Source organism: Mirounga angustirostris, unplaced genomic scaffold (assembly GCF_029215605.1).
Source record: "Mirounga angustirostris isolate CCGP_5_RB_7025 unplaced genomic scaffold, mMirAng1.0.hap1 SCAF_1, whole genome shotgun sequence".
In the NCBI taxonomy this organism is placed as follows: domain Eukaryota; kingdom Metazoa; phylum Chordata; class Mammalia; order Carnivora; family Phocidae; genus Mirounga; species Mirounga angustirostris.
In genome coordinates this window covers 213,514,890-213,541,505 of record NW_026991709.1, presented here as the reverse complement: position 1 = coordinate 213,541,505, position 26,616 = coordinate 213,514,890, and the positions used below count along the sequence as shown (strand labels likewise).

Here is a 26,616-nt window from a genome sequence, read left to right as displayed (position 1 = left end):
GGTGGAGGGGGCAGGTCCGAAGGGCATCAGGGTTCAAAGGGACAAGGTGAGGCTGACCATCACCCACATGCCATGCCTCTGCCCGCTGACTGGCCATTTCCCCACCAGCAGAAAGCCAGGATGTTGGCAGGCGGGGGGCGGGGGGTTGCCGGGGGGACACGGACCAGAAAAGGACAAGGAGCCGTTTCTCATGCCTCCTCCTGGGGCTCAGCCCTCTTCGTGCCCACATCCGGTGAAATAAGAGCCTTGCTATGAAAAGTCCAGTCGGGAACACTGCAGACATCGCCCCAAACCTGCGGCCCCTCCCCTGGTGGCTTGTTGGGAATGAAGAGTCCCAGGCCCCGCCCCTCAGCCCCAGCAGGATCAGGATCCACATGTTGGGCAGGATGCCCAGATGGGCACATGCACATTCTGCAACGAGGCTCCATCTTAGCCGACTGGAGCAGGGGAGTCTGCTGCTGGCCCTGGGTGAGCTGGCCAGACGGGGGGCCGTGTGGTGTGGAACCGCGGGCGGCATCTGGAGCTGAGCAAGTCAATGGGAATGACAACCACCTGGGCCTGGAAGAGGGTCTGGCGTTCTGAATGCCGCCTGGCTGACCCCTTGATTGCAGCTTCGTGAGACTGAGAACCCAGTGACTCGCTGTGCTCAAGTTACTGACCCAGGGAAACCGTGAGACAGTAAACCTGTTTCAGGCCACTGAGTTTGTTGTACATGGTTACGCAATGGTAACTAGCTGATATGGTGGTAACTGGTGTTGTTCTCACTCTTGGCATCCGTGTTTTTTCTGGACTTTGCTCTCCTCCCCTTAGAAAGTTACCGCCGTGCCTTCCAGCTCCCTCTTGACATCTCCTTACAGTTTGCAAAGAGCCTCCTTATAGGTGTTCTAGGGAAGGGTCCTAAATCGGACGTGGGGGAGTTTTCAGGGCACACGCGGGGCCCAGAGGTGCTGCTCAGGGCCACCTCCTGCATGCTTGGGGAGGAGGAGGTTTTGACACAGGAATGACAGCCCCCAGGGTTTCCCGCCAGCCAGGGGAAGGCTGGGGGCAAGAATCGGGATTTAAGTGAATTTGTAGAGTCTAAAAACTCGGCGTTTCTTGGACACCGTTATTACGGGGCTGAGGCTCACCCCGCTACCCATCCACAATATCATGTGAGCCTCACAGCTCCGTTTCACAGAACTGCCACCGCCCCTCCCCACATTTTACTGATAAAGGAGTTGGGGCCCAGAGAGTTCAGGTGATTCACCCAGGGCCACACAGCACAAACCACCTTTTGTTAGGGTTAGAGCACCGTCCCCTAATCCAGGGTTTCCCAAAAGGTGGGACTCCCACTGTGATTTGGGGGGTTGATGGAAAGACCACCTTTTCCAGCTGTTTGTGGTTCCACTGAAGTCAGGAGAAAGTCTTTCAGGTGCTAACGGGTCTTTCACACCTCTAATGCTTGCTGATGGCCCTTCTGAACCAAGAGTAAGAGCGCCAGAGTCCAGTTTAAACCTCCTAAAAAATACGGTTTTCACTGCATATCTAATAAACCTCATTCCTTTTTAAGGCAGCAATGTAGATTTGCCTTTATGATAAAATTTGTTTAAGATTTTATTTATTTATTTGTCAGAGAGAGCGAGTGAACAAGCAAGGGGATCAGCAGAGGGAGAAGCAGGGTTCCCGCCGAGCAGGGAGCCCAGTGTGGGAGTCGATCCCAGGACCCTGGGATCATGACCCGAGCCGAAGGCAGACACTTAACTGACTGAGCCAGCCAGGCATCCCAGCCTTTAAGATCAATTTATTTAAGTTTGTTTTGTTTTGTTTTGTATTTAGAGAGCTGATTGAGGGACCCCTGTGTGGCTCAGTCAGTTGAACATCCGACTCTTGGTTTCGATTCAGATCATGATCTCAGGGTTGTGAGATGGAGTCCATGCTCAGCACAGAGTCTGCTTGAGATTCTCTCTCTCCCTCCCTCTGCCCTCCCTGTGCTCACAAGTGCGCTCATGCTCTCTCTAAATAATAAATAAATAAATAAAATCTTAAAAAAAAAAGCTGATTTGCAGGGACTCGAACAGATACTTGCACGCCCACGCTCCCTGCAGCCCAAGCGTCCACAATGTGTCCATCCTTGTGATGGAAGATGACCATGGCTACAGCGTGGATGGGCCTCGAGGACGGGAGAGCCAAGTGATTTGCTGGAAGCCTCCCACCCGGACTCTCCAACGGGCTCTGCTCCCACCCTCTGCTTCTTCAGTAATATCTCAGCTGGCGGGACCCCTGCCATGATGCCAATTGTGACCAGGTCCCCCCCGCCCCCGCCCCTGGCTGGAAACAACTCAGAGAAGCGTCCTCGTGGGCTCCAGATGCTTCCAGATGCACAGGCTGTTTTCCCTGCCCTTCCCCCACCCCTGCTCCGGCTGAGGTGCACCAGCTGGGTCAGGGAATGAACTCCAGGGCTGAGTATCGCTCAGAAGGTGGAACGCTGAGTTTAAGCTCCCCAAGGCCAGACGGGAGCTGGACTAGGCTCTCTCCAGCCCCTTCCCTTCCACCCCCCAGTTCATTTTGGGTAGAAGCAAGAGGCTAAGGAAGGTGCATCTTCAGCTCACAGGGTGCCTGCTGGGTTTAATTTTTGTCCTTTTTACCGACTCTCCTGGCACATCAGAGACCCACAGGGCTTCGGGCACCGTCCTCCGGTCTCCATGGAGACGGAAGCTGTCTCCGGCCCTGCTCCACCAGCCCATCCTGGGGCTGAGCCGAGAACCAGGGGCCAGGCAGGGCCAAGGGGTGAGATGCCGTAGGAGGACTCCTGACCACCCCCCACCCCTGCTTCTCAGCCGACCCCGATGTTCTGCTCCTGTTTATGGTTGGGCAGGTGGCTGCTGGTAACAGTCGTGACAATAGCCATTCATTGAGTGCTAAGAATGTCCCAGGCACTATACTAAGCCTCACCAATTAGCTCACTGAATTCATGCCAGGGACATCCCCCTGTTCACTCTTTGGTGTCACTTGACAATTAAGGAAACCCAGGCTTAGCTACCTGTAGCGTGAGGAAGATGGTGTGGGATCGCGGGAAGTGTGTGAGCTCCAGAGTCAGCTGGCTGGGTTCAAATCCCAGCACTCTTTCCGTGTGACTTGACCACTCCGAGCCTCAGTTTCCCCCTCTATAGAGTGGGTATAGAAACAGTACGCCCCTCTTACAGTTGGTTGCTTTGAGGATTGTGCTGGGAGGGACCAGGGTGAGCTCACCTGGGGAGAAAGTTTAAGGGGGTGCCAAAAAACCCAGTCATCAAGATAAAGATTATTTTAATGCAATTTTAAAAAGCCAGCACTGATGACCAACAAATCCATAATGAACAAAATGTCAACACTTTAAATAGAATCAGTATTCCTGAGTTTCCCTTTTGGCTCAGCATGGCATTGTTACTGGTCCTGTCTTTGTTTTAAAACAGAATTTTTAATTTAAAATAAAAATAAAACAAATTAAAAATTAAAATCAGGATCAGTGACAGTGCCATGCTGAGCCAATGGGAAAGCTCAGTAATACTAATTCTGTGCTTATTTAAAATTTTGATATCTTGTTCATTGTAATTTTTTGCATTTTGATCTTTTAAATATCACATTGTTTTTTATTTTTTTTAGAAAGTTTTTTTTTTTTTAAAGATTTATGTATCCACTCCAGAGAGAGTGCTCACAAGCAGGGGGAGGGGCAGAGGGAGAGAGAATCTCAAGCAGACTCCACACTGAGCAAGGAGCCCAACATGTGTCTCAATCCCAGGACCCTGAGATCATGACCTGAGCCAAAATCAAGAGTCAGATGCTTAACTGACTGAGCCACCCAGGCACCCCTGCATTAAGTGTTTTTTTTTTTTAAGTTTATTTAAGTAATCTGTACCCCCAACATGGGGCTTGATCTCATGACCCCGAGATCAAGAGTCCCATGCTCCACCGACCAAACATAGTCTGTCAGAATCTGTTTATTTGCGCCCACCCAGGGGGTTGTTGTGTGGATTGAATGAGTTCTTACATGTTGAGTGTCCAGCACAGAGCCTGGCACCTGGAAAGAGCTATGCGGTTCATTAATAAACAAGTAAATACATAGCATATTAGAGTTAAGTTAAAAGGGTATACATACCATGGAGGAAAAAGCAAGCCAGAGAAAGGAGATGATAATGGCTGAATGATTTTAGAAAAGATGGAGAGAGAAAGTGATGAGGATCCAGTGAGTGAGTCGGCCATGCACCATCTGGGAGATGGCATTCCAGGCAAAGGGCACAGCCCGTGCAAAGGCCCTGAGGCAGACCCCGCCTGCCGTGCTGGAGGAACAGAAACCTGTGTGGCTGAGGCAGAGCAGGTGAGGGAGAGAGAGGGAGGGGAGGGGGCCGGTCCTACAGGGCCTCGTGGGCTTTAATTTGGGGACATCTTTGGAGAGAGTTTGAAGGCAGGGTGACATGCCACTCTTAGAGCAGCTGGACCAAATGTGTCAATATCCTTTGAAATATTTTGAATAGTATGTGCACACAGCAAGTGTGAGGAAAAATGTTACTTCTGGTTGCTGCTGATAAAAACACAAGGGTTGCTATTTGTTTGTTTGTTTTCTGGTGTTGTTTTGTGTGTTTTGCTGCTGAACCCCCGACGATGGTTGCTATTTCTATTCAGTAAGTTATAAACTTAAAAGTACCGGGCACAGTGCCTGGCACATGGTTAGTACCGGGGTGCTCTTTTTTGCGTTTTTGTCGCTGACACTCTTAGCGCTACTGCTACCGCTGTTGACTTCGAGGCTTAGAAGTGCCAAGGACAGCCCGGGCCACGCCAAGCGGGCACCCTATAGGGCCGTGCGCCGCTTCTAGTGTATTTTCCTGTCGTCCGCAGGGCAGGGGCGGGCGCCCCCTGGAAGCCGGGTCTGCCCTGCCCTCGGGCTGGCGCTCCCCCGCCAGGAGGCGCGGCGGCGGGCCCGCCGGCCTCGGCGCCCCGCCGGCCCTGGGCGCCGGGACGCGGGACGCGAGGGGCGCCGCGGCGGCGAGGCGCGCTCCGGCCGCCAGGGGCCGCTGCGGAGCCGCCCTTTTGTGGTCCTGATGCTGGAGCGAGCGGGCGCGCGGAGGAGGGAGGAGGGCGCGGGGACGGGGCGGGAGGGAGGCGGGAGGCGGCGTCCGTCGCTCCAGCTGCGAGTCCGCCCGCCGCCCGCCGCCGCCGCCGCCGCCGGCTCGGTCCCGCGCCCGCCGCCCGCCCGCGCCCGCCATGGCCCGCCTGACGGAGAGCGAGGCGCGCCGGCAGCAGCAGCAGCTCCTGCAGACGCGGCCCTCGCCCGTGGGCAGCAGCGGGCCCGAGCCCCCCGGGGGGCAGCCCGACGGCATGAAGGACCTGGACGCCATCAAGCTCTTCGTGGGCCAGATCCCGCGCAACCTGGACGAGAAGGACCTCAAGCCGCTCTTCGAGCAGTTCGGCCGCATCTACGAGCTCACGGTGCTCAAAGACCCCTACACGGGCATGCACAAAGGTGGGCGCCCCGGCCCCCTCCCCTCCGTCGGCCTCCCCACCCCACCTTCCGGCATCTTCTATCCCCCAGCCCTCCTCTCCTCACCTCCTCCCTCTGCTCGCCTCTGCCACAGCATCGTTTCTCCCCCCCTTTCCCACCCACCCCTCCTCCCCCCTCTGGGGGTGCAGCTGACAGATTCGAGCTGGCCCCCTCCCCTCCTCCGCCCCCTCTCCCTCCCTCCCCACCTTCCGGCATCCTCTCTCTCCCTCTCCCTCTCTCTTTCCTTTTCTCTCCTCTCCCATCTCCCTCTACCTCCCATCCTCTCCCCCCCCAACATCCTTCTCTCTCTCTGCCTCTCCCTCCCATTCCCCCTGGACCCCCACCCCTTCCTCCCTCCCTCACCCACTCTTTCCTGCCCCGTTGCTGGGGGAGCTGCCTGAACATCACCCCCCCCTCCCCGCCCCCCATTCATTCGGCCTCCCCAGGCCCCGTCGGGGAAGTTTGCACCTCTGGACTCCATTGCTTTGGTCATTTTCACAAAGCCAGGCCAGCGGGGCAGGTCCGGCCAGCCGCAGGGGACACGGATGCCCAGGACCCTGGGCTAATCGGTAACTACAAAGAAAGCGGGGTGGGGGTATCAGGGAGCTGAGCCAGGCTGGGGGGGGGGTGGCGCCAGCCTCCCCAGCCTTGGGTGGTTAAAAGGCTATGGTTTGCCCTCCCCCCCTGCCCATCCTCTCTGTTTGGATCAGCGTCCCCCCTCCATTTCTCTGCCCTCCCCCTCCCTGCCTCCACCTTTGGCTCAAGTTAAAACTGGCCTAGCCTGTTAGCAATGTGTTGAGGTCTGAGGCCAAAGACGATGAGCCTGGACTGTCCATCTGGCAGAGCCCAGATCCCAGGGTGGACAGGGAGGCGTGGGCGACCTGGGAGCCCAGTGTGGGAGGCAGGAGGAGTGGGGGAGGCCTGCCCACCTCCCTCCCACCTGATTCTCTCTCTGATGGGATGCTGGGAGGAGGTGCCCAGGGGCTGTGGCCCCAGCCCTGGGCTCCAATCATGGGCCCACTGTCTGAAGTACGGTAGCTCGGAAGGCTCTCCTGTAAAGGTGTTGGCGACGGAGGGTGGGGACAGTGAAGGCTTTGTGCTGGACACCCCTGACAAGACCCTGGAGATGCCTTGGGGATGGACCAGGGCCCATGACCTATTTCAGATCGTTTGTCTCCATCCTCCTCCCTGTTGCAGGCATAGGAAGCATGAATACATGTTTGTTGAATGAATGAATGAATGAATGAGTGAGTGAATGAATGAATGGATAGATGATGGACTGGGGCATGCCATAGGGAGAGTCTGGTGGGATGGAGCCAGGGCCTGTTACTGTAGCTAGACCCTCCAGCTGGTATCTTAGAGGGAGAAAGGAAACCCTTCCCATCCCCCACCTCTTTTCAAATCCAACCATCACCAAAAAAAAAAAAAAAAAAAAATCGGGCTTGAAAAATCTAATTCTTCTATGTGAACTAAGAGGGCAGGGGGTTTCCATTCGCCCATGAGTCATGCTCAGGGGTCCACGGCTGCATGGAGGGCTCTTTCCACAAGCCCTTACCCCTAGTATGCCTGAAGGGCCCATTTCTAGAAAGATTCTGATGGAGATTGGAGGGGGTGTCCACACGGCCCCCAAATGTTGAATTGAAAAGCTGTTGGTGAGCTCTGGATCAGGAAGCCAATAGGGTGCAGGAGATGGACACACTGGGTGATCCTTCCTTCTCCTTTTTTCCCATTTTTAAAATCTCCCCTGGAGCTCCTCCCACCCCCTGGCCAGGAAGAAGTGAGGGACTGTGGCTGGAGCCTCAGTTTCCCCCACTGTCCGCAGAGCAGGGCCCCTTGAATGTGTGGTTATGTTTTTCTGGCTGGAGATTCTTGGATTAGGGGCACCTCAGGGGCTTTCCCAGCAGGGTGAAAATTAGGAAGCAGGGTGTCCATGACACCTGCCTGTCACCCTCCACTTCCCAGGGGCCCTGGAAACAGGACCTGGGGCTAAGGCAGGGCGCCTGCCCTCATATCCACTCTCCGACACCCAAGGGTCAAGGATGGATCTCTCTCCTGATCCCACCTGTGCTGGGTCTGGCTGGGCCTCACCTGTGAGGGGAGGCTGGGGTGTGGGGCAAGCTGGAGGTGAGGGGTTCTTGAGGGCCAGTGGCGAGGAGGGAGGCCAGCGGCTGGGGCTCAGCTGTATGACCTCTGGCCAGTGGCTGCCCCTCTCTGGGTCTCAGCCAAAGGGCGGTGGAATGATGAATGGGAAGTCCAGGAGGTGTTCAGGTGCCTCCCACCAACACTGATCTGCTTTAGTTTCCGGGGAGCTAACAGGGTTCAGGTGCCCGCTGTTGGTGCTGGCTGAGAGCTGTGGGGTCGGGGGTGTGGTCCTGGCAGGGGGAGAGGGGAGAGGAATCCCTCCCGAAGGCCAGGGGATCCATGACAATGGGCACCAGGGGAGCTGGAGGGCCAGAGGGGGTGAAGTGGGTCACCATGCCGCTGGTACCCCACGCAGCAAGGGCCACCCAGCATCATCCTCGTCCTAATGATCGTCTCATCCTTAACTGTCATGCCTGGGGCCGGTGTAGGCCCCCCACTGAAGGGATCGCCACTGAGGTGGGCTGCGAGCACTAGCGCGTTTCACATGGAAGGGAAACTGAGGCTCGGAGGGGCCAGTACTGGGTCTCAAGGACCAACCGGAGCTGGGGCCCCCACTGTCACCCACGTGTCTCCCTCCAGCCCAGGGAATATGAAAGTCTATCTGTGTGATGGCGGAGTGACAGGTCCCCCCAATCCAAGAGTCAGGCCCCTCAGAGATGGTGTTGGGGAGGGAAGGGGCTGTGGCACGAGGCGCCCCGATGCCTCAGGGCCTGCGCAGTGGGGTCTCATGCCAAGACCAAGGGATGGGCAGGAGGTACAGCCACGCCTGGGGCTCTGGGAATGTGGCAGGGTCGGGGGAGAATGGGAAGGACACAGTCCTTAGAAAGAGGGCAGGCCCTTGGGCGCTGGCTTGTTTTGTTTTTAAGAGAAAGGGATGGAGACAGAGAGATGGAGAAACAGATTTAGAGACACAAGGAGAGACGAAGAGAGACTCAGAGCAGGAGCCGAGAAGGAGAGAGACACCCAGAGACTGAGAGAAACAGGGGCAGAGGGAGGACCCCCCACACACAGCCAGGGAGAGGCAGGGGGAGGCAGAGAGAGCCACGAAGAAGGGGAGCAAGGAGGCCGCTTCTCCACTCAGACCTGTGCCTCACCAGGAGCTCAGGCCAGGACCTGGGGGGCTCCCACTGGCCAGCGTCCCCATGTCCCCCCCACCAGGCCCCAGCCGGGGACAGCGCCCTCAGAGGGGGCCCGCGGAGGTGCCTGGCGTGGCCGTGCTGTCCCTCTCTCCCGAGGGGGGCCGAACATCAATGCCCACCCTGCCCCGGGCAGGCGCCCGTCACAGGGCTCGGCCATCACTGCCGAGCGGCCCCCCATTTATGGTAATCGTATATGCATTTGCATGTTAATGACAATATTTGTCTTAAAGCGGGGGTTGCGAGGGGGGCCGCTGCAGGTGGGGGGGCCGGGTGGAGGCCTGTGGTTTCCATGGGAGCACCAGCTGCTCGGCTCGGCGGCAGGAGGGGAGGCTGGAGCACGCTGAGCTCTGAGGCATGAGATTTGGAGTGGCGCGCGCCAGCCCCAGGGAGACGGAGGGCTGCCTGGGGGGGGGGCGCCGAGGGAGGAGTTGGCGAGGTGAGAGCCGCGCGTGGGGGGTGCTGGGGGCCTGAGTCTGAGCTAGGCATGCCCCCTCTGTGCCTCAGTTTCCCCAGCAGCCCATTCTTCCCTGATTTAACAGGCTTTTAGGAGGCCCTCGGGGCCTTGCAGGCTGGGACCGGGGCATCACCTCTGCCCTCCTTCAGGCAGAGAGGGTTGACTGAGCATCTACTGTGTGCGGCGTTTGTGGGGACGTGGGAATCCACGTGAACGGGAATCAGTGCAGGATTCACGATGGAGTGAACAAGACATGGACCCATCTACCCATATAACCGACATTTACTGAGCACTTGCTGTGCACCAGGCCCCATTCTAGACCCAGGAGACGATGTTGGGTGACACCGATAAAAATGCCCCCCAAGATCTGACCTGCCTTCAAATCCCAGTCTGGCAGGAAGACACAGTGAGGCATTGCTGTTAGGGCTGTGATGGTGGAAACACGTGTGCCTCCAGGGACAGCCCAGAGGAGCTCCAGCCCCGGCCCCTGTGGGTGTGGGGACCAGGAGGGCTTCCTGGAGGAGGTGGTCAGCGTGAAAGAGCAGTTCTGAGCTTGGCATTGAGATGAGTCTGGTTTCTCTGCATCTTACTGGCAGACTGTGTTGCTACCTACAGAATTGGGAGACCTGCAGGGCTTTCCATCTCAGAGGGGTCGGGAAGGCGAGGACCACAATGGTAGTTAAGACTTTTGGCACAGGGCTGAGCTCATTATGTGACCGAGCTGAGGCCTATAGGGTGAGAAGGATCTGTTGATGGGGACAGGTGTTCTTGGCACAGAGAATAGCATGTGCAAAGGCCCAGAGCAGTGTTAACTCTGGAAACTTCCGGTGGGGAGGGGCAGAGGTTTTGCCCTGGAGGGAAAGAAGCAAAGGGTCCTGGGAGCCCCAGCGTCCCCTTCTGACCTGGGACTTATCTCTTCTGAGGGCTCTTCTGAGAGGCTCTGGCATTGGGGGTGGGCCCAGGAACTATGTCTGGAACGAGCTCTTGTCTCTCTCTCTCACCCCTGACACTGGCAGATGAGAACCTGGCCATTAGGAACGCTCAGGAGGACCATACTCACTCAGGTGCCCATTCATTCATTCATTCATTCATTCATTCATTCATTCATTCATTCAGCCAACACTTCCTGAAAGCCTCTGGGACCTTGTCTCATCCTGGGTGAGGCAAGGATGAAAGCCCTCTGATGGCAAGACAGAGCTGGCCATAAGCACCTAGAGCCAATGGTCAGGGCTGGGTCAGAGGGAGGGATGCAGGGTTGAGGGAACTGGACATGGAAACAGGCTACATGGAGGAGGGGCTTTAGAATAGGGGCTTTGAAAGATGAATAGGAGTTTTCCTGGTAGAAGAAGCATTTCATTTGTTTATTCACAGAAGCACTTACTGTGTCCCAGGCCCAGTGATGCAGGTGAAACACAGCAGAGAGTGAGCTAGGCAGTCGTCCCTGTCCTCATGCATGTGGGCAGAGGCAGCTGGGTTTACAGAGATCTGGACGTGTGGAGGGCATACCTGGAGCAGAGGAGGAATTAGGTGAGACATGGGAGGTGAGGCCAGAGAGTGAGCATGGGCCTGCAGGGCCTGTGACCCCAAACTGAGGACACTGGGGAGCCATGGAAAAATTTAGAGCAGGGGAGGAACTCAGACTTGTGTGGAAAGGGAGCTTCATGTCTCTCTACCTGCCATAGCCAGCCTCTTTCCAGCCTCCTAGCCTCATTCAGGATATGCCTACTTCCTACGCACCTGGATGGAAAAAGAGGAAGTTTCCCCTTGGGGTGAGCCCACACTGTGGGGAAAGAGGAATGCAAAGAAGCAGACATGTGTTCTCAGAGAACCAAGTTCCCCTCCCCCACATGGATCACATGAAGAGTTGGGGCTCAGAGAAGGGTGTAATTCAGCCCCAAGTCACACAGCAATATAGCAAGGCAAACCTCCCAAACTGAGCCTTGACCCACTTTGGAAGAGGAGTGGAGGAGGCAGAGAAAGAGGTGTGATTGTGGAGATGAAGGCTTAGGGTAAAAGCCATTGAGGGAGGCTGGCTGTCCTTGGACTGAAAATGACCAGTGCCAGAGGAAGGGGCTACTAGGTTTGGAAGACACTGACCTACCAATGGTCCTGTTGGCCTGGGGTCATGAGGATCATCACTGACACATAAGCTCTATGAGTGCAAGGACTGTGTCTTATTTGCCATTTGGAAGTGGAGCATGAGAATGGACAAGAGCATGTGGGAATGAGAGGATGGGAGGGTGGGGAGTGGTTGGTTGTGGGAGGGTGGGCTGGCTACAATATGGATAGATAGATGGTTAAGGGAGTAGATTGGTGCAGGCATGGATGGATGGATGGATGGATGGATGACAATTTGTTGGTGGATGTATGAGTGGACTGGTAGATGAAAGAGCAGATGAATGGAAGCCTGAATGGATTGATGGATGGGTGTGTGGGTGGATAGATGGATGGATGGATGGATAGATAGAGGGATGGATGGAAAGATGGAAGGATGGATGGGTGAGTAGATGGATGGATGGGTGGATGGATGGATGGGGGAATGGATGAGTAGATGGGTAGGTAGACAGATGGAAGGATGGATGGATGGGTAGACAGATGATGGATGGATGGATGGGTGGGTGGATGGAAAATGGAAGGATGGATGGGTGGATGCATGAGTGGAAGATGGATACCTCCCCAGCATTTACCACCTTCCTCCTCACATGGTAGATGGGAATGACCCATCAGGTTTGCAGTCTGACAGGCTTGGTTTCTGTTCCTGGCTCTGCTTTTTTGCTTCTGTGTGATCTTAGATAAGCCACCTCATCTTTTCTGAGCCTTAGCTTCCTCATTTGTAAAAGAGAAAGAATATTGATAGCTGTCTTCCAGAGTAGTTGTAGAAATTAGAGTTCACTTATATCATGTGATTAATGTAATGACTCTGAGTGATGTCTTTCATATTGTAGGTGTCCTTGATACATGGCCAGGCAGTCAGATGTCAACAATTGTTTATCAAGTCTCCGTTATGTGTCAGGCACTGAGCTGGGCTCTGGGGACACAAAGCAATCCCAGGGAGAGGAGGGACTGATAATAAATGGGGAAACAAATAAGTAAGGTTTAGATTGGACTGAGTTGCTATGAAGAAGATATTGTAGGATGTATGTTGGAAGGTGACAGCTTCCCTTGGGTGGCCAAAGACCAAAAGACACCTCTGAGGAGGTGACCCGAATGACAGATGAGGAAGCTGTGGGTCTGAAGCCAAGCGAAAGGCATTCCAGGGCCGGAAACAGTGCATGCAAAGGCCCTGAGGTCAGAATGAGTTTGACCTGTCGGAGAAGCAGCAAGGAGGTCCATGTGGCTGGAGTAGAGAAAGTGAGGGGAGGGAGGAAGGAGGAGATGGGGCAGGTTGTGCTGAGTTTCATGTGTCTTGGAGAGGACTCTGCGACTGTGGTTTTACCCTGAGTGAGGTGGGAACCCTTGAAGGCAGTGGGCAGGGAAAAGACAGGGTCCCTTAGGGAGCTCAGAATCTGAAGAACATGGACTCTGGGTCCTGCATTTTCTAGATAGGGAAACTAAGGCACAGAGAGTCCTGGAGCAGATGGAGCATTCTGCCACCATGGTTGCACCCAGCCCCCCTGGGACCTCCTGAGGATGGTGGATTGCCTGGCGGTGCGGTCAGGGTAAACATGTGAGGGCTAGGAGAGAGAGTCCTTGTCCCTGACACTCTGCTTGGGGGAGGGAGCAGGTGAGGCTGCCCCACCGCGGCTGGGGGGTGCCCAGAGCAACCTCACCACAGGGGGAGATGGAGGCTCAGGGAGGGGAGAAGACCTCCCCAAGGACACACAGATGGTTGGGACTGCAAGCTCCTTTCTTCATCCACCTACCTCCCCCCCTCTCAACGATTTCTTGAGTCCCTACTATGTGCCAGTTTTGAGAGTACAAGACCTAATGTGCGTCCACAGGGAGCACACGGCTCTGGGAGAGGTGGGCAGAATGTCTGTGCTGGTCCTAAGGGGTGGTGATGTGTGCTGGGGGCGGGCAAAGCGGACGTCCTGGGGCCGAGGGTACCGCGAATGAGGTGCCACCCCACACGCAGCAGGACGGCTGTTCTAAAACAGACCAGGCAACGGGAGTCTGCGAGGATGTGGAGAAACCGGAGCCCGCGCATGGCTGGGGGGATGTGAGCCGGGAAGGCGCTCTGGAAGACCGTCTGGCGGCTCCTCAGAAGCTCACACACGGTTGCCACATGAGCCAGCAGTTCATACAGACCCAAAAGGACTGAAAGTCTCCAAGAGCTATTTGCACACTGATGTTCATAGCAGCACAATTCACAACGGCCAAAAGTGGAAACAACCCAAGCATCCACTGAAGGATGAATCGATAAACACGGTGCGGTCAGTCCCCACGAGGGAACACTCTCCAGCCTTAGAAAGGAAGGGACCCTGACACCTGCCACGACGTGGAGGGACCCCAAGGACACTGGGCTCAGTGAGAGGAGCCAGACCCCGAAGGACACATCCCGCAGGACCCCACTCCCAGGAGGTCCCCAGAGGAGTCCCGTCCACACAGAGAGGAGAGGGTGGGAGCCGGGACTGGGGCAGGGGGTGGGGAGTCCGTGCTTCACAGGGACAGAGTCTCCGTGTGGGGAGATGGAAAGTTCTGGAGACGGAGGGTGGGGGTGGCTGCATGAGGATGAGAGTGTGCTTCACGCCACTGAGCTGTGCACTTAGAAATGGTTAAGATGGTAAATTTATGTTATGTGTATTCTCCCACAATTTGGGGGAAAAGCTGCATAGAGGAGAGCAGGGCTATGGGGGAGGGGCTGGAATTCCAGAGTCAGGCACCTGAAGCCTGAAGGCTGCACGTCTGAGGAATTACAAGTGGATCGGAGTTAAGGGCAATGGAGGGAATGTTGAGAGAAGAGCCCAGAAGGCAGCAGTGGTGAGGTTGGGAAGGACTGCAAAGGCAGGCAATCTTGGCTTTGACTTGAGGGTACTGGGGAGACATATTTAAGGAGTCAAATCATCAGCTCTCGGTGGGGGAGGTAGAGAAGAGGAAGGGATCTAGCAAAGTGGTTCTCACCTGAGACAGTTCTGCCCCCAGGGGACACCAGGTGATGTTCAGGACATCTGTGGTTGTCACAACTGGTGGTGCTCCTGGCATCCAGTGGATGGGGGCCAGGGATGCTGCTCAGCACCCCAACAGTGCCTGGAATGGCCCCATTCCAGAGAGTGACCAGAGTCCTCTCTGCAGCCCCAAGGCCCTGCAAGACCTGACCCGCCCCTCCCTGCCCTCCCCTCCTCCTTCTCTCCCCCTCACCCACTCTGCCCCAGACACACGGGCCACCTTGCTGTTTGTCCAATACACCAGGCCAGTCCTGCCCCAGGGCCTTTGCATGAGCTATCCCTGCTACCTGGGATGCTGTTCCCCCAAATCTCTGCAGGCTTCACTCTCCCACTTCCTCCAGGTCTTGGCTCAGATGTCACCTCCTTGGTGAAGCCTCCTTGTCCCCCACATACTCGCATGCTCCTTCCTCATGCCTTTCAACCTTCACCTTCTCGATGCTGCCTCCCCGCAGACATGATTTATAATCACAGCCACCCTCCAGCGCTCCAAACCCTTCTTCCCTGCTTTCCTTTTTTTTCCCTGTAAAAATGAAGACTTCCGACATACCATAGATCATAGATTTTGTTTTTTATGTTATTTTGCTTTTCTCTCCTCCCCCCATTAGGAAACCCCATTAGGACGAAGTCTTTTGCCTTTTGTGTTCACGGCTGTGTCCCCAGGGCCTAGAATAGTGCCTGGAACACAGCAGGTGGGTGGATGGACAGCTGGATGGATGGAGGGATGGATGGATGGATGGACGGATGGATGTATGGAAGGAAGGATGGACGGACAGATGGGTGGATAAGTGGAAGAATGGGTAAACAAAGGGATTACAGATGGATGGACAAGTGGGTGGTGAATGGATGGGTGGCTAGGTGGATGGACAGGTGGGTGGTGAATGAATGGGTGGATGGATGGACCAATGGGTGGATAAGTGGAAGAATGGGTAAATGAAGGGATTACAGATGGATGGACAGGTGGGTGGGTGAGTGGATGAGTGGCTAGGTGGATGGACAAGTGGGTGGTGAATGGATGGGTGGCTAGGTGGATGGACGGGTGGTGAATGGATGGGTGGATGGATGGACCAATGGGTGTATAAGTGGAAGAATGGGTAAACAAAGGGATTACAGATGGATGGACAAGTGGGTAGTGAATGGATGGGTGGCTAGGTGGATGGACAGGTGGGTGGTGAATGGATGGGTGGATGGATGGACCAATGGGTGGATAAGTGGAAGAATGGGTAAATGAAGGGATTACAGATGGATGGACAGGTGGGTGGGTGTACAGATGGAGGGACCAGTGGTGTAGCAGTGGTGACAGTCTGTGGGAGAAGTCAAGATGGCTGTGGGCAGGAGATTGGGGGTGCGTGTCCAGACGAGGCCTGAGAAGCCCCAACGAGTAAGTCTGGGGCAGAGGAGGAGCTCAGCCAGGGAGGGAGGAGGCCACCCCAGAGATGGTGCGCTGGAGGGAGGGGTCCAGGAGCATGAGCCTAGGGTGTGAAGCCCTGCCCTCCTGCACAGGAGCCAATGAGTTTGTAAGTGAGGGGAGGCGTGATGAATACGGGAGAGAGCCTGTCAACCCCACTGTTGTTAGCAGGTGGGGACAGCCTGGGGCTGAAAGGATGGAGGGGAACAGAGAGGGTGTCCAGGGGCAGATGGCTGGTGGAGGGTGGCCCCACAGCACATGGGAGTGTCTTCTGTAATCCTTAGTGGAGGCTCAGAGAGGTTAAGTGACCCAAGATCACACAGCAGAGAGGGGGCAGTGGGCCGGGCTAGATCACAGAGCCAAGGTTAAAGACCAAGAACGTGGGGCACCTGGAGTGCAGGGGGTTGGGGGCCCACGGGATTTGAGAGGAGGGTTCACACGACCCGTTGTGGTCGGTCCTTGCTGGCGAGGGAAGCGGGAGATGTTAGTGATCAGCAATGAACAAGGGGTCTTTCCTGCGTCTGTTTCCATTGTACAGCTGGTGCATAATAGGTGCTTGGGAAATACTGAATAACTCCGTGCCACGCAGGGTAAGACGGGAGGGATGAAAATGGATCAAATGCCGCTGCCCTCAAAGAGGTCACCTTGATATTAGCAGGTCAGCTTGAAAACACAAGCATTCAGTCAACGAGTATCCATTGAGCACCTACTGTGTGCTGGGCACTATCTAGGTACCCCCCCCCAAATCAAACGTAAAAACCTCTGTCCTTGTGGAAGGGACATTTCAGTGGGCGTGGGGAACAGAAATAAATATAACGTGGGCACCCCCTGCTTTTGGAAAGTTTGTATTACCCTACTTCACTTCCATGAAAGGCCTACGTGAATACCTCTTTTTGGCAACCGAAAGAAATCCGAAGGGGATTTTTGCTTTTATGAATAAAAGCAGAAAGCAAAACGAGCATTCGGCGCTGGTTTTGCAGTGAGCAATGCTCCCCCCAGCAGTGAGCACGGCCCCACCGAGCGCCTTCCCTGGGACCACGCTTGGCATCTGAGCAGCAGCCGCCAGGGCTCTGAACTGTGTGAGCATCTGTGCTTTACCTTGGTTCATTCTGTGCATCCATTAGCAAGATGTGTCCTAAAGTATCTGAAAAGCCTAAGGGAGGTTATTTTTTGAGTCTGGGAATGTTCAAAAAGTTTTCCATATAAATTAAAGGTGGTTGCTTCCTTGCTGTATGCCATTTAGGCTGACAGGAGGTTTCACAGGAACACTCTACTTTTGGATAGTGAGGGAAACCTGTATGCATCATAGAGATGGTGATGGGGGCAGAGGAAAAATAGAGCAGGGTGAGGGGGTGATTGAGGGCTGTAACTTTAAACAGGGTGCTCAAAGGAGGCTCCACTAAGGAGGTGACATTTGAGCCAAGACCTGAAGGAAGGGAGTGAACTGTGCAGAGATCTGGAGAAGCACATTCCAGAACAGCCCGTGCAAAGGTCCTGGGGCAGGAGGGCCTGGTGTGTTGGAGGAACAGAGGAGGCATGTGTGGCTGGGGCAGAGTGGGCTGGGGGAGAGAGGGAGGAGGGGAGGACAGGGAGGGGACAGGGCAGGTTGTGGGGGCCTTAGGAACCGTGTGGGGAGGATTAGGCTTGTACCCCAGGGAGGAGGGAGCCTTGGAGAGCTGTGGGCAGACGAGGTGCTCACAGGCACCCTCTGGTGGCCCCTGGGGGGGCTGGTTGTAGGGATGAGGGAGGCAGCAGTGGCCGCAGGGAGACCAGGGCAGAGGGGACCACAGTTCCAGGAGGGCGTGGATGGGCGCTCAACCAGCATGGAGGCTGTGAGCTGTGGCCAAATTCTTGCTGCACAAACAGCGTGCTGGGCCCAGTGCTGGGCCCTGGGGACAGGTCCAGTGGCCGGCACACCTGGTTCCCACCCTCAGGGCCTCCGAGTCCAGTGGGACAGTAACTCCTGATGGGCAGTTAGAGCGCCACACAGGCCCAGGGAGAGCCACAGGGGTGCCTGACCCCCCTCCTCTGAAGGGGACATGGGCTGGGTCGCAGGGGTGGAGGAGAAAGGATGGGGACACAGATGAGGGCGGGCATGTGCGGACCAAGGCGTGGCGAGCTCCAAGGTGGTGGGTGAGAGGCCAAGTGTGGGGTGCGGGGGAACATGACCAGTTCCCAGACCTGCCCGGCTCCCCGGAAGTGACAGAAATCCCACACTCAGGCATGAAAATAATGACCATGAATACTAAGAAGGAAAAAACAACTTTAAAAACCTTTTTTTTTAAAGATTTTATTTATATATTTGACAGAGAGAGAGACAGCACAAGTAGGCAGAGTGGCAGGCAGAGGGAGAGGGAGAAGCAGGCTTCCTGCTGAGCGGGGAGCCCGATGCGGGGCTCGATCCCAGGATCCTGGGATCATGACCTGAGCCGAAGGCAGCCGCTTAGCCGACTGAGCCACCCAGGCGCCCCTTAAAAACTATTTTTATTTAGGCCACTCAAGTAGTCCCCCACACTCTGGGATTTTCTGAAACTCAGAAGCCCTGTGCCCACCCCCAGGTTGGGTTCAGTTCCAGGCCTTGTTTGTGACTTGCTGTGTGACCTCAGGAAAGCTGCTAAGCCTCTCTGAGCCTGGGTTCACGCATCTGTAACACGGGATGCAAATATCCACCAGTTTAGAAGGAGGGTTCCAGCTGAGGCCGTGGCATCTCACCCAGGGCTTGGCTCTGTCCTCAGTTGGTACTTCCTTGCTGGGACATTTGGGGGATTTTTAACCAGTCCTGGGGGTGATCCTTCCCCTGATGTCTCCCAAGTCCCCAGATGGGTCTGAGGACCCAAACCAGATTCTGCATCTTTCTTCCAAACTGCTCTTCCTACTGGATCTCCATCCAGTGAGCAGTGAGTCTGTTGGGGCATCGGTCACGAATGACCACAAACTTGGCTTAAAAGAGCAGACTTCTCCCTGGTCCTTGAGAACAGGAGTCTGAGATCAAGGGGCTGCGTTCCCTCGGGAGGCTCCAGGGGACAGATCTTCCTGCCTCTTTCAGCTTCCGGGGGCTCCAGGCTCCCCTTGGCTTGTGGCGCGTCCCTCCATCTGTGCCTCCGTCTTCACGTGGTCTCTCTTCTCTCTGTGTCTCCTCTTGTCTCTTACAAGGACATTTGTCATTGGATCTGGAGTCCACCTCATTATCCAGGATGGATCTCATCTCAAGATCCTTAATTACATCTTAATTACAGTCCCTTTTTCCAAATAAGTTCCCATGCATAGGGTCTGGGATGTACACATATCTTTTCTGGAGGGCCACCTTACGATCCGCTACACCCTCCCAGGGATGGCCCTGGGCATCCGCCCCGCCTCTACCCCCAGCCCCTTGTCCCCCAGAGACCCCCTCTGAAGGTCCCATCCGTCTTTCCTCTCTGCCCCCATGGCCCCAGCTCAGTCTTCGCCTTCCTGACCTTAGCCTTCTGTCCTGTACTCCAGTCCCTCCTCCATGCTGGCCCCAGAGGATCTTCCCAGCACACACCTCTGTGCCCTCCCCTGCCCACACATCTTCTGTGGCTCCCCACTACCTTCGACTCAGTTCATTGTCTTCACCTGCCGAGCAAAGTGTTTATGCTCCCCTCCCCCCAACAACATCGCTTGACACCTGCCATACTCCCCAGCCTGCTCCCTACACCCTCGGTGCCAGACAGAGCCATCCTTTGTCCTCTGGGCTTCCCCTAGCCCTTTGTCCCACCCTCTGCCCCAGGCTGACCACACGTGGGGGTGTGTCTTTTGCACCTTTTCTCAGCCTTAGGATCGCCCATTAGTCAGGGCATTTTCCCTGGAGGCCAGGGTGAACAGAGACCGGTTGCTATGGAGGGACTATGGTCAACTTTGCCCCCCTCCTCAGAGACAGAATCTCCCAGGCTGGATAGAGGAGTGTCCTTGTGGGCTGGGGGAAGAGCCCTGGGCAATGGGGTCATGCAGATATGGGCTCCAGGTGACCTGGGTCACTGTGAACCTCAGTCTTCTCATCTGTAAGTTGGGCACAATTCTTCCCACCACTGAAGGCTCTGTGGGGTTGCCCCAGAGCCCCATGTTTGGGAGGCCTGTATCGTTAAGTCACCCCCTAGTGATTCCATTTATCTGCATATCAAACAATCGGTGTCTACACTAGATGGAAGATGGCACATAATTGTCTTTTCATAGATGCTCTTAAGGCCACCTTTGTCTTAAAACATCAAAGGTTTTGAGTGAATTTCAGGGAAGATGGCAGAATTGGGAGCCACTCCACAGCCACACCCTGGAGATCAAAGCCTCTAAGCACAGTGGATGGCAGTGAAACCCATGATGTCAGATGCCCCTGGGTTCAAACTCTGGCTCTACCCTTTCCCGCTGTGCATCTTAGGCAAGCCTCCCTGCATAATCTGCATAAGACCCACCTTACAGGATTCCTGCAGGGAGGAGAGGGGGCGAGAGGGGTGGAGCCAAGCCCCCAGGATAATGGCCACCCTGTCCAAGTGCTCCGTGAAGGAGCTGTTGTCGTGACTACTACTATCTTTATAAGAGGGAGAATATTGAGGTCGAGGAAGCACAGACTGGAGTTAGTCCTCTGGAGTTCCAATCGTGCCTCTGGCCCCGTCACTATGTTACCTATGTGGCTGCTGTCTCAGTTTCCCTACCTGCAAAATGCAAATAATAATAAATAAAATACCAGGGCACCTGGGTGGCTCAGTTGGTTCAGCGTCGGACTCTTGGTTTCAGCTCAGGTCGTGATCTCAGTGTCGTGGGATCGAGCCCCACGTCGGGCTCCACGCTCAGCGAGGAGTCTGCTTGAGATTCTCTCTCCCTCTGCCCTTCCCCCACCCTGTGCTCGCTCTCTCTAAATAAATAAGTCTTTAATAATAATAATAAATACAATCATGCAATTCTCTTGGGCTAGTCTGAGGACTCAAAGGGTTGATACCAGTGATGTGCCCCTGTAAGGATGCCTGGTGCACAGTGGACACTATTATTATCATCATTACAACTTTGAGTCAGAAGTCCCAAAAGCTCAGATCTCAGACCAGAGAGCAGAGGATCTTAGCATGAGAAGGGACTCTCAGGATTCTCTGGCAAAGAAGTTTCCTCTCTGGGGAGTCACTGCTGCTTACCTCCAGAGATGGGGAGCTCCCTGCCTCCCAAAGGAGCTGTGACGACACAGATCTAGTTATTAGGAAACTTTCATATATACATACTCTTGTTCTCCAATGATTCCTCCATTTTGGTCCCTGCTCTGTCTTTGGGCCTAGAGAGATCTGTGGGCATTAACAGCACCCCACCCCAGATCAGTCCTGGTCCAGGCTTTGAAAATGGGTGTGGGTTTGAAGGGATGATCAAGTGCTGAGCACTCTGGGAAGAACCCCAGGGCATGGCCAGCATGGGAAGGGGCTGCTGGACACCAGACTTGGCCCCCTTGTCATTGGTGAGGCTGATGTGTGGGGTAGGGGTGGCCAGGGCTGAAATTGAGATGAGAGGTTCACCCAATGTAGGCTTTGGTTGGGTTGTGACTTCCCTCAAAAGGTCTCTGTGGGACTAGGATGCAGCAAACGGACTTTGAACAATTAAAATGGGGTCCGTGTATTTGAACCAGCATTTGATCCTGGCATGATTTTAAAGCTCCTTTCAGGAAGGGGTGAATCAGGGGCCTGTGATCCTCACCCTAGGCCCTAGGGAAATTTTTAAAAGATGCAAGCTCCGGGCAATGTGCCCCAGTGGTTAGCAAACTGTCCATGGAGCCTGGATGAGCACACACTTACCACCTGTGTGGTCCTGGGCAAGTCACTTCCCCACTCTGTGCCCTGGACACTCATGTGTAAAATGAAGGCAATACTAGCAGCTACTTTGTGGGGTTGTTATAAGGATTGAGTGAGTCAATACTGAGTACAAGTTTATTAGTATTAGAAGCCAGTGAACTTTATTAATACCACTGAAAGTCTGTGCTGATTGGGGACTGTATTAGGTTGCTAGGGCTGTGGAAAAAATGTACCACAAACCAGGGGTCTTCAAAAACAGAAACATGTTTGCTCACTGTCCGGGGAGCCAGAAGTCTGAGATTAAGGTGTGGGTTGAGTTGGTTCCTTCGAAATGGAGGGAGAATCTGGTTCAGGTCTCTCCCAGCTTCTGGTGGTTTGTTGGAAGTCCTTACTGTCCCTGGGCTTGTTGATACATCCCCCAGATTTCTGCCTTCATAATCACATGGCCTTCTCCCTGAGTGCGTGTCTCTGTGCCCAAATTTCCTCCTTTTGTAAGGACACTAGTCCTACAGCATTGGGGCTAACCCTCCTCCAGGATGACCTCATCTTAACTCATTACATCTGCAATGGCTCATTTTCCAAATAAGGTCCCATTCTGAGGTCCTGAGGGGTTAGGACAGCAACATATGAATTTTGGGGAGGGGGGATCCAATTAAACCCTAAGAGGAACTGAACTAACTGAACATCAAGGCTGTATTTACCCAGAAAGGGGTAAACATCACACATTTCTCCCCATTAGAAAAGAGAAACTAAGGGGTCAAGAGAACAGGCAAGCATTTCAGCACCGGGGACAGTGGCATGCAATTTGGTCTTTCTGTCCCTCTGGCTGAAAACCTTCCGGACCCAGAGGCTGATGGCCTAGAAGGTCGCTCGGGGGTCCTATCCTAGCCTCCCAGGACTAGCACACTCCATTTTCTGCAAATGAGGCCTCACAGGCAAGAATGGGCCCAAGGAGGAAGGGTTTTGCCTCTATTTCACATCTTCTTGCAGTCCAGTTTCTTGCTGGTTGTGCCTAATTTCTCTCAGGCCCTAGGCTAGTTGTCTTAGTGCCTCTCCTTTCCCTGAAGGCCTTGGGGGATTAAATTCAGAAAATAGAAACACCAAAAAAAGAGTAGAAAGACCAGCCGTGGATTGGGGGAAGATGTGTGCATCAGATATAACCATAAAAGAATACAAAGTATTCTTTATTTACACAGCACATAAAGAACTCCTACAAAGCAACAAGGTACCCGGCTTTATTAATAACTATAGCAATGTATGTTACAATCTCAATGAAATGCAGTGATACGCCTACCACAATGACTAACATTTAAAAGGCTGGCAAAACCAAGGGTTGGTGAAAATGAAGCATTAATATTGTCAGAACCGTTGGTTGGAGAATTCTTTGGTACAACCCATTTTGGAAAACTGTTTGAAGGAATCTGTTTAAGCTAAACATAAACCTACCTTATAACCTGCAATCCCATTCCTGGATATGCCTTTGTGCATCAAAGCACCTATATAAGAATGTTCCATGGCAGCGTTTTTCATGATAGTCTCTAAGAGTGGACAACCCAGATGCCCACTCACAAGAGAATGGATAGCCAACTTGCAGTATATTCACAGGAGAAAATATTACACAGCTATGAAAAGGAATTAATTCCTGATACTCACAGCCATCTGTTGTTGAGTAACAGAATCTAGACACAAAGTATACATATGCTATATGATTCCGCTTATATAAGTTCAAAAGCAGGAAGTACTCAGCTACATTGATTAGTGACACACACGGGGCGGGAAGCCATAATGAAAAGCAATGACGTGGTTATCACAAAAGCCAGGATAGCAGTCACCTCCGGGGGATGGAGGGGCTTGCCATGGGATGGGAAGCACTGGGATTTCCGGTGACTGCCATGTTCTATTCCTTGACCCGGGAAATGGTTACATGATTTTATGATTATTTGCTACATTATATACTTTCATGTTCTGCACCTTTCTTAGGGGGGTATGTTTTTAATATATCCCAATGACAATTTTTTATTTTGGTAAAATACACATAACATTAAATTCACCATCTTAACCATTTTTTAAAGATTTGTTTATTTTTAGAGCGAGAGAGCACGGTGGGGGGGAGGGGCAGAGGAAGAGGGAGAATCTCAAACTGACCCCCCAGCTGAGCGCCGAGCCCTATCCGGGACTCCATCTCACTACCCTGAGATCATGATCAGAGCCAAGACAAGTTGGATGTTTAACTGACTGAGCCACCCAGGCGCCCCCCCATCTTAACTGTTTTTAAGCGCACACCTCAATGGCGTTAAGCACAATCACACTGTTGTACAACCACCCCCACCCTCCATCTCCAGAACTTTCCATCTCCCCATACGGATCTGTCCCCATGAAGCATGGACTCCCCCACCCCCTCCCCAGTCCTGGTTCCCACCCTCTCCTCTCTGTCTGTGTGGACGGGACTCCTCTGGGGACCTCCTGGGAGTGGGGTCCTGAGGGATGTGTCCTTTTATGTCTGGCTTATTTTTTTAAATTTTTTATTGTTATGTTAATTGCCATACATTACATCATTAGTTTTAGATGTAGTGTTCCATGATTCATTGTTTGTGCATAACACCGAGTGCCCCATGCAGAACGTGCCCTCTTTAATACCCATCACCAGGCTAACCCATCCTCCCACCCCCCTTATGTCTGGTTTATGACACTGAGCATAACATCCTCAAGGTTCATCCACGTTGTAACATGGGTCAGAATTCCCCACTTTTTAAGGCAGAATAATATTCCAGTGTATGAATGGACCACATTTTGTTTATCCATGCATCTGTTGGTGGACACTTGGGTTGTTCTACCTTTTGGCCGTTCTGAATAATGCCGCTGTGAATATGTGTAATATCTGTTTGAAATATCTGTTCGACTCCCTGTTTTCAATTCTTTTGGGTATAGACCCAGAAGTGGAATTGCTGGATCATATGGTAATTCTATGTTTAACTTTTTTGAGGAGCCGCCAAACTGTTTCCCACAGGGGCTGCACCATTTTACATTCTCACAACAAATGTTTTTTAAATGCTAGAAACCATCCTCAGCTCTGCCTGGTGCCTTTCTCCCCAGGGTTCCAAGGGAGCCTGTCAGGCCTGAGGCAGACCCCTCCCCATCAACCGGCCCCGCCTGTGGGAGTGGGGGCTTGGTGAGCTCATCCCAGAAGGAAGGATACGGCTTTAATTAGCTCCTGCCTGGAGCAAAAATGGGCACCAGGGCTTCTGCGCAGGGGATCCTGCGGGGGAGGGGGAGGCAGAGGGAGGGAGATGGGGGTGGTGGACACGGGGTCCAACAGCATCAGAGCGGCCAACGATGGTCTCATTTCACACGCAGTGAAAATGAGGTACACAGAGATTAGAGGCAAAGCCCAGGGCTGAGGCCCGGTCCCCTGGGTCCGTCGAGGGGACCTGACACCTGCCTGCCTCCCACACCCGGCCTCAGGCAAACATCTTTCAAATACCTTTGATCTCATCAGGCTTTCTCTGGGGGCTTCTCTCTCCTTGCTTCTGTCTCTCTCAATGTCTCTGTCTCTGAAGTTCTCACGCTTTGCACCCCGCCCCAGCCCCACCGCCACCCCCACCCCAAGACGACGTCCAGTCAATCACACCCTGGCTCTGGACCACTTCAGGGCTGGCCCGCCCCTTCCTCTCCTGATTGGCTCTGCCCTTGGCCACTGCGCCACGCCCCCTCTAGCTCCTCCCCGCCCCTTGACCCTTCCCCCCTCCTACACTGGGACCGTCTTCTCTGATGGGGACAACTGAGACCTAGACAGAGGTGGCGCCCCGTCCACGGAGGCAGAGGCGCCCCATCCAAGGCCACGAAGCAGGTCCATGCAGAGCCACGGTGCTCCTCGTCCCAGTCCCGGGGCGCCTTCTGCCTCTTTGGGGTTGCTGGTGCACCCCCTCTCCGAGGCAGCCGCTGTCCCACTGCCCCCACCGCACCTCACCCAGCCTTCTCAGTATCTCTTTATCTAGCGTCAGCCACGGATTTAACAGCGGGGTCTCCTCTCTCCCCTTCCCTAGCTCACCGTTTGGGGTGGGGGGCAGCTGAACCACTGCTGTTGGCCCCCGCCCCCCAAAAAAGTTGGCTCCTCTGTTTATCTTTAACTTGTAGTAAAAAAGAAGATAAAATCTACCATCTTAAACAATTTTTCCTCCTTTTCCATTTTTTTATTGTGGTAAAATACACATAACATTAAATTTACCGTCTAAACCATCTCTAAGTGCACAGCTCAAAGCATTTTTTAAAAAAGATTTTATTTATTTATTTGAGAGAGAAAGAGAGAGCACGAGTGGGGGCGGGGGTGGAGAGGCAGAGGGAGAGGGAGAAGCAGACTCCCCACTGAGCAGGGAGTCTGATGCGGTGGGGCTTGATCCCAGGACCCTGAGATCATGACCTGAGCCGAAGGAAGACGCTTAACTGACTGAGCCACCCAGGCGCCCCGCAGCTCAGCAGCAGGAAACACACTCACACTGTCATGCAATCACCAACCCCTGCCCCTGCCGTCTCCAGAACGTTCCATCTCCCCACGAAGCACGGACTCCCCACCCCCTGCCCCAGCCCTGGCTCCCACCCTCTCCTCTCTGTCTCTGTGGACGGGACTCCTCTGGGGACCTCCTGGGAGTGGGGTCCTGCGGGATGTGTCCTTCGGGGTCTGGCTCCTCTCACTGAGCCCAGTGTCCTCAGGGTCCCTCCACGTTGTGGCCGGTGTCAGGGTCCCTTCCTTTCTAAGGCTAGATCATATTCCAGTGTGTGGATGGAAGGACAAGTTGTGTTTATCCTTCATCCACTGATGGACATTTGGGTTGCTTCCACCTTCTGGCTGTTGGGATCAATGTGACCGTGAACACGGGTCTCCGCATTCCTTTCTCTTAACACCCCCAATTCTTTCCTTTCCAGGCTGTGCCTTTCTCACCTATTGTGCCAGGGACTCCGCCATCAAAGCTCAGACTGCCCTGCACGAACAGAAGACCTTGCCCGGGGTGAGTCCGAGGTGCTGTCTGGGGAGGGGGGCTGCTCTCAGCCTGGGGAAGCCTAAGGCCCTTCCAAGGATCAGCTGTGAAGCCCACATGCCTCTGG

At 54.2% G+C, this 26,616-nt stretch overlaps 1 protein-coding gene across 15 annotated transcripts in view; it reads left to right on the top strand.

The window, feature by feature from the left end:
* Nucleotides 1-5,217: 5,217 nt before the first annotated feature.
* The window catches only part of CELF5 (CUGBP Elav-like family member 5), a 47,685-nt gene continuing 26,286 nt past the window's right edge, over nt 5,218-26,616 (top strand). For 14 of the 15 annotated variants that reach the window (XM_045863364.2, XM_045863357.2, XM_045863362.2 and 11 more), the window contains exons 1-2: nt 5,332-5,476; nt 26,437-26,519. In XM_045863364.2, the coding sequence (XP_045719320.1) occupies nt 5,332-5,476; nt 26,437-26,519 (228 nt within the window). Of the gene's footprint in view, nt 5,477-26,436; nt 26,520-26,616 lie in introns of all 15 variants that reach the window. The other variant, XM_045863349.2, reaches the window with a different exon arrangement.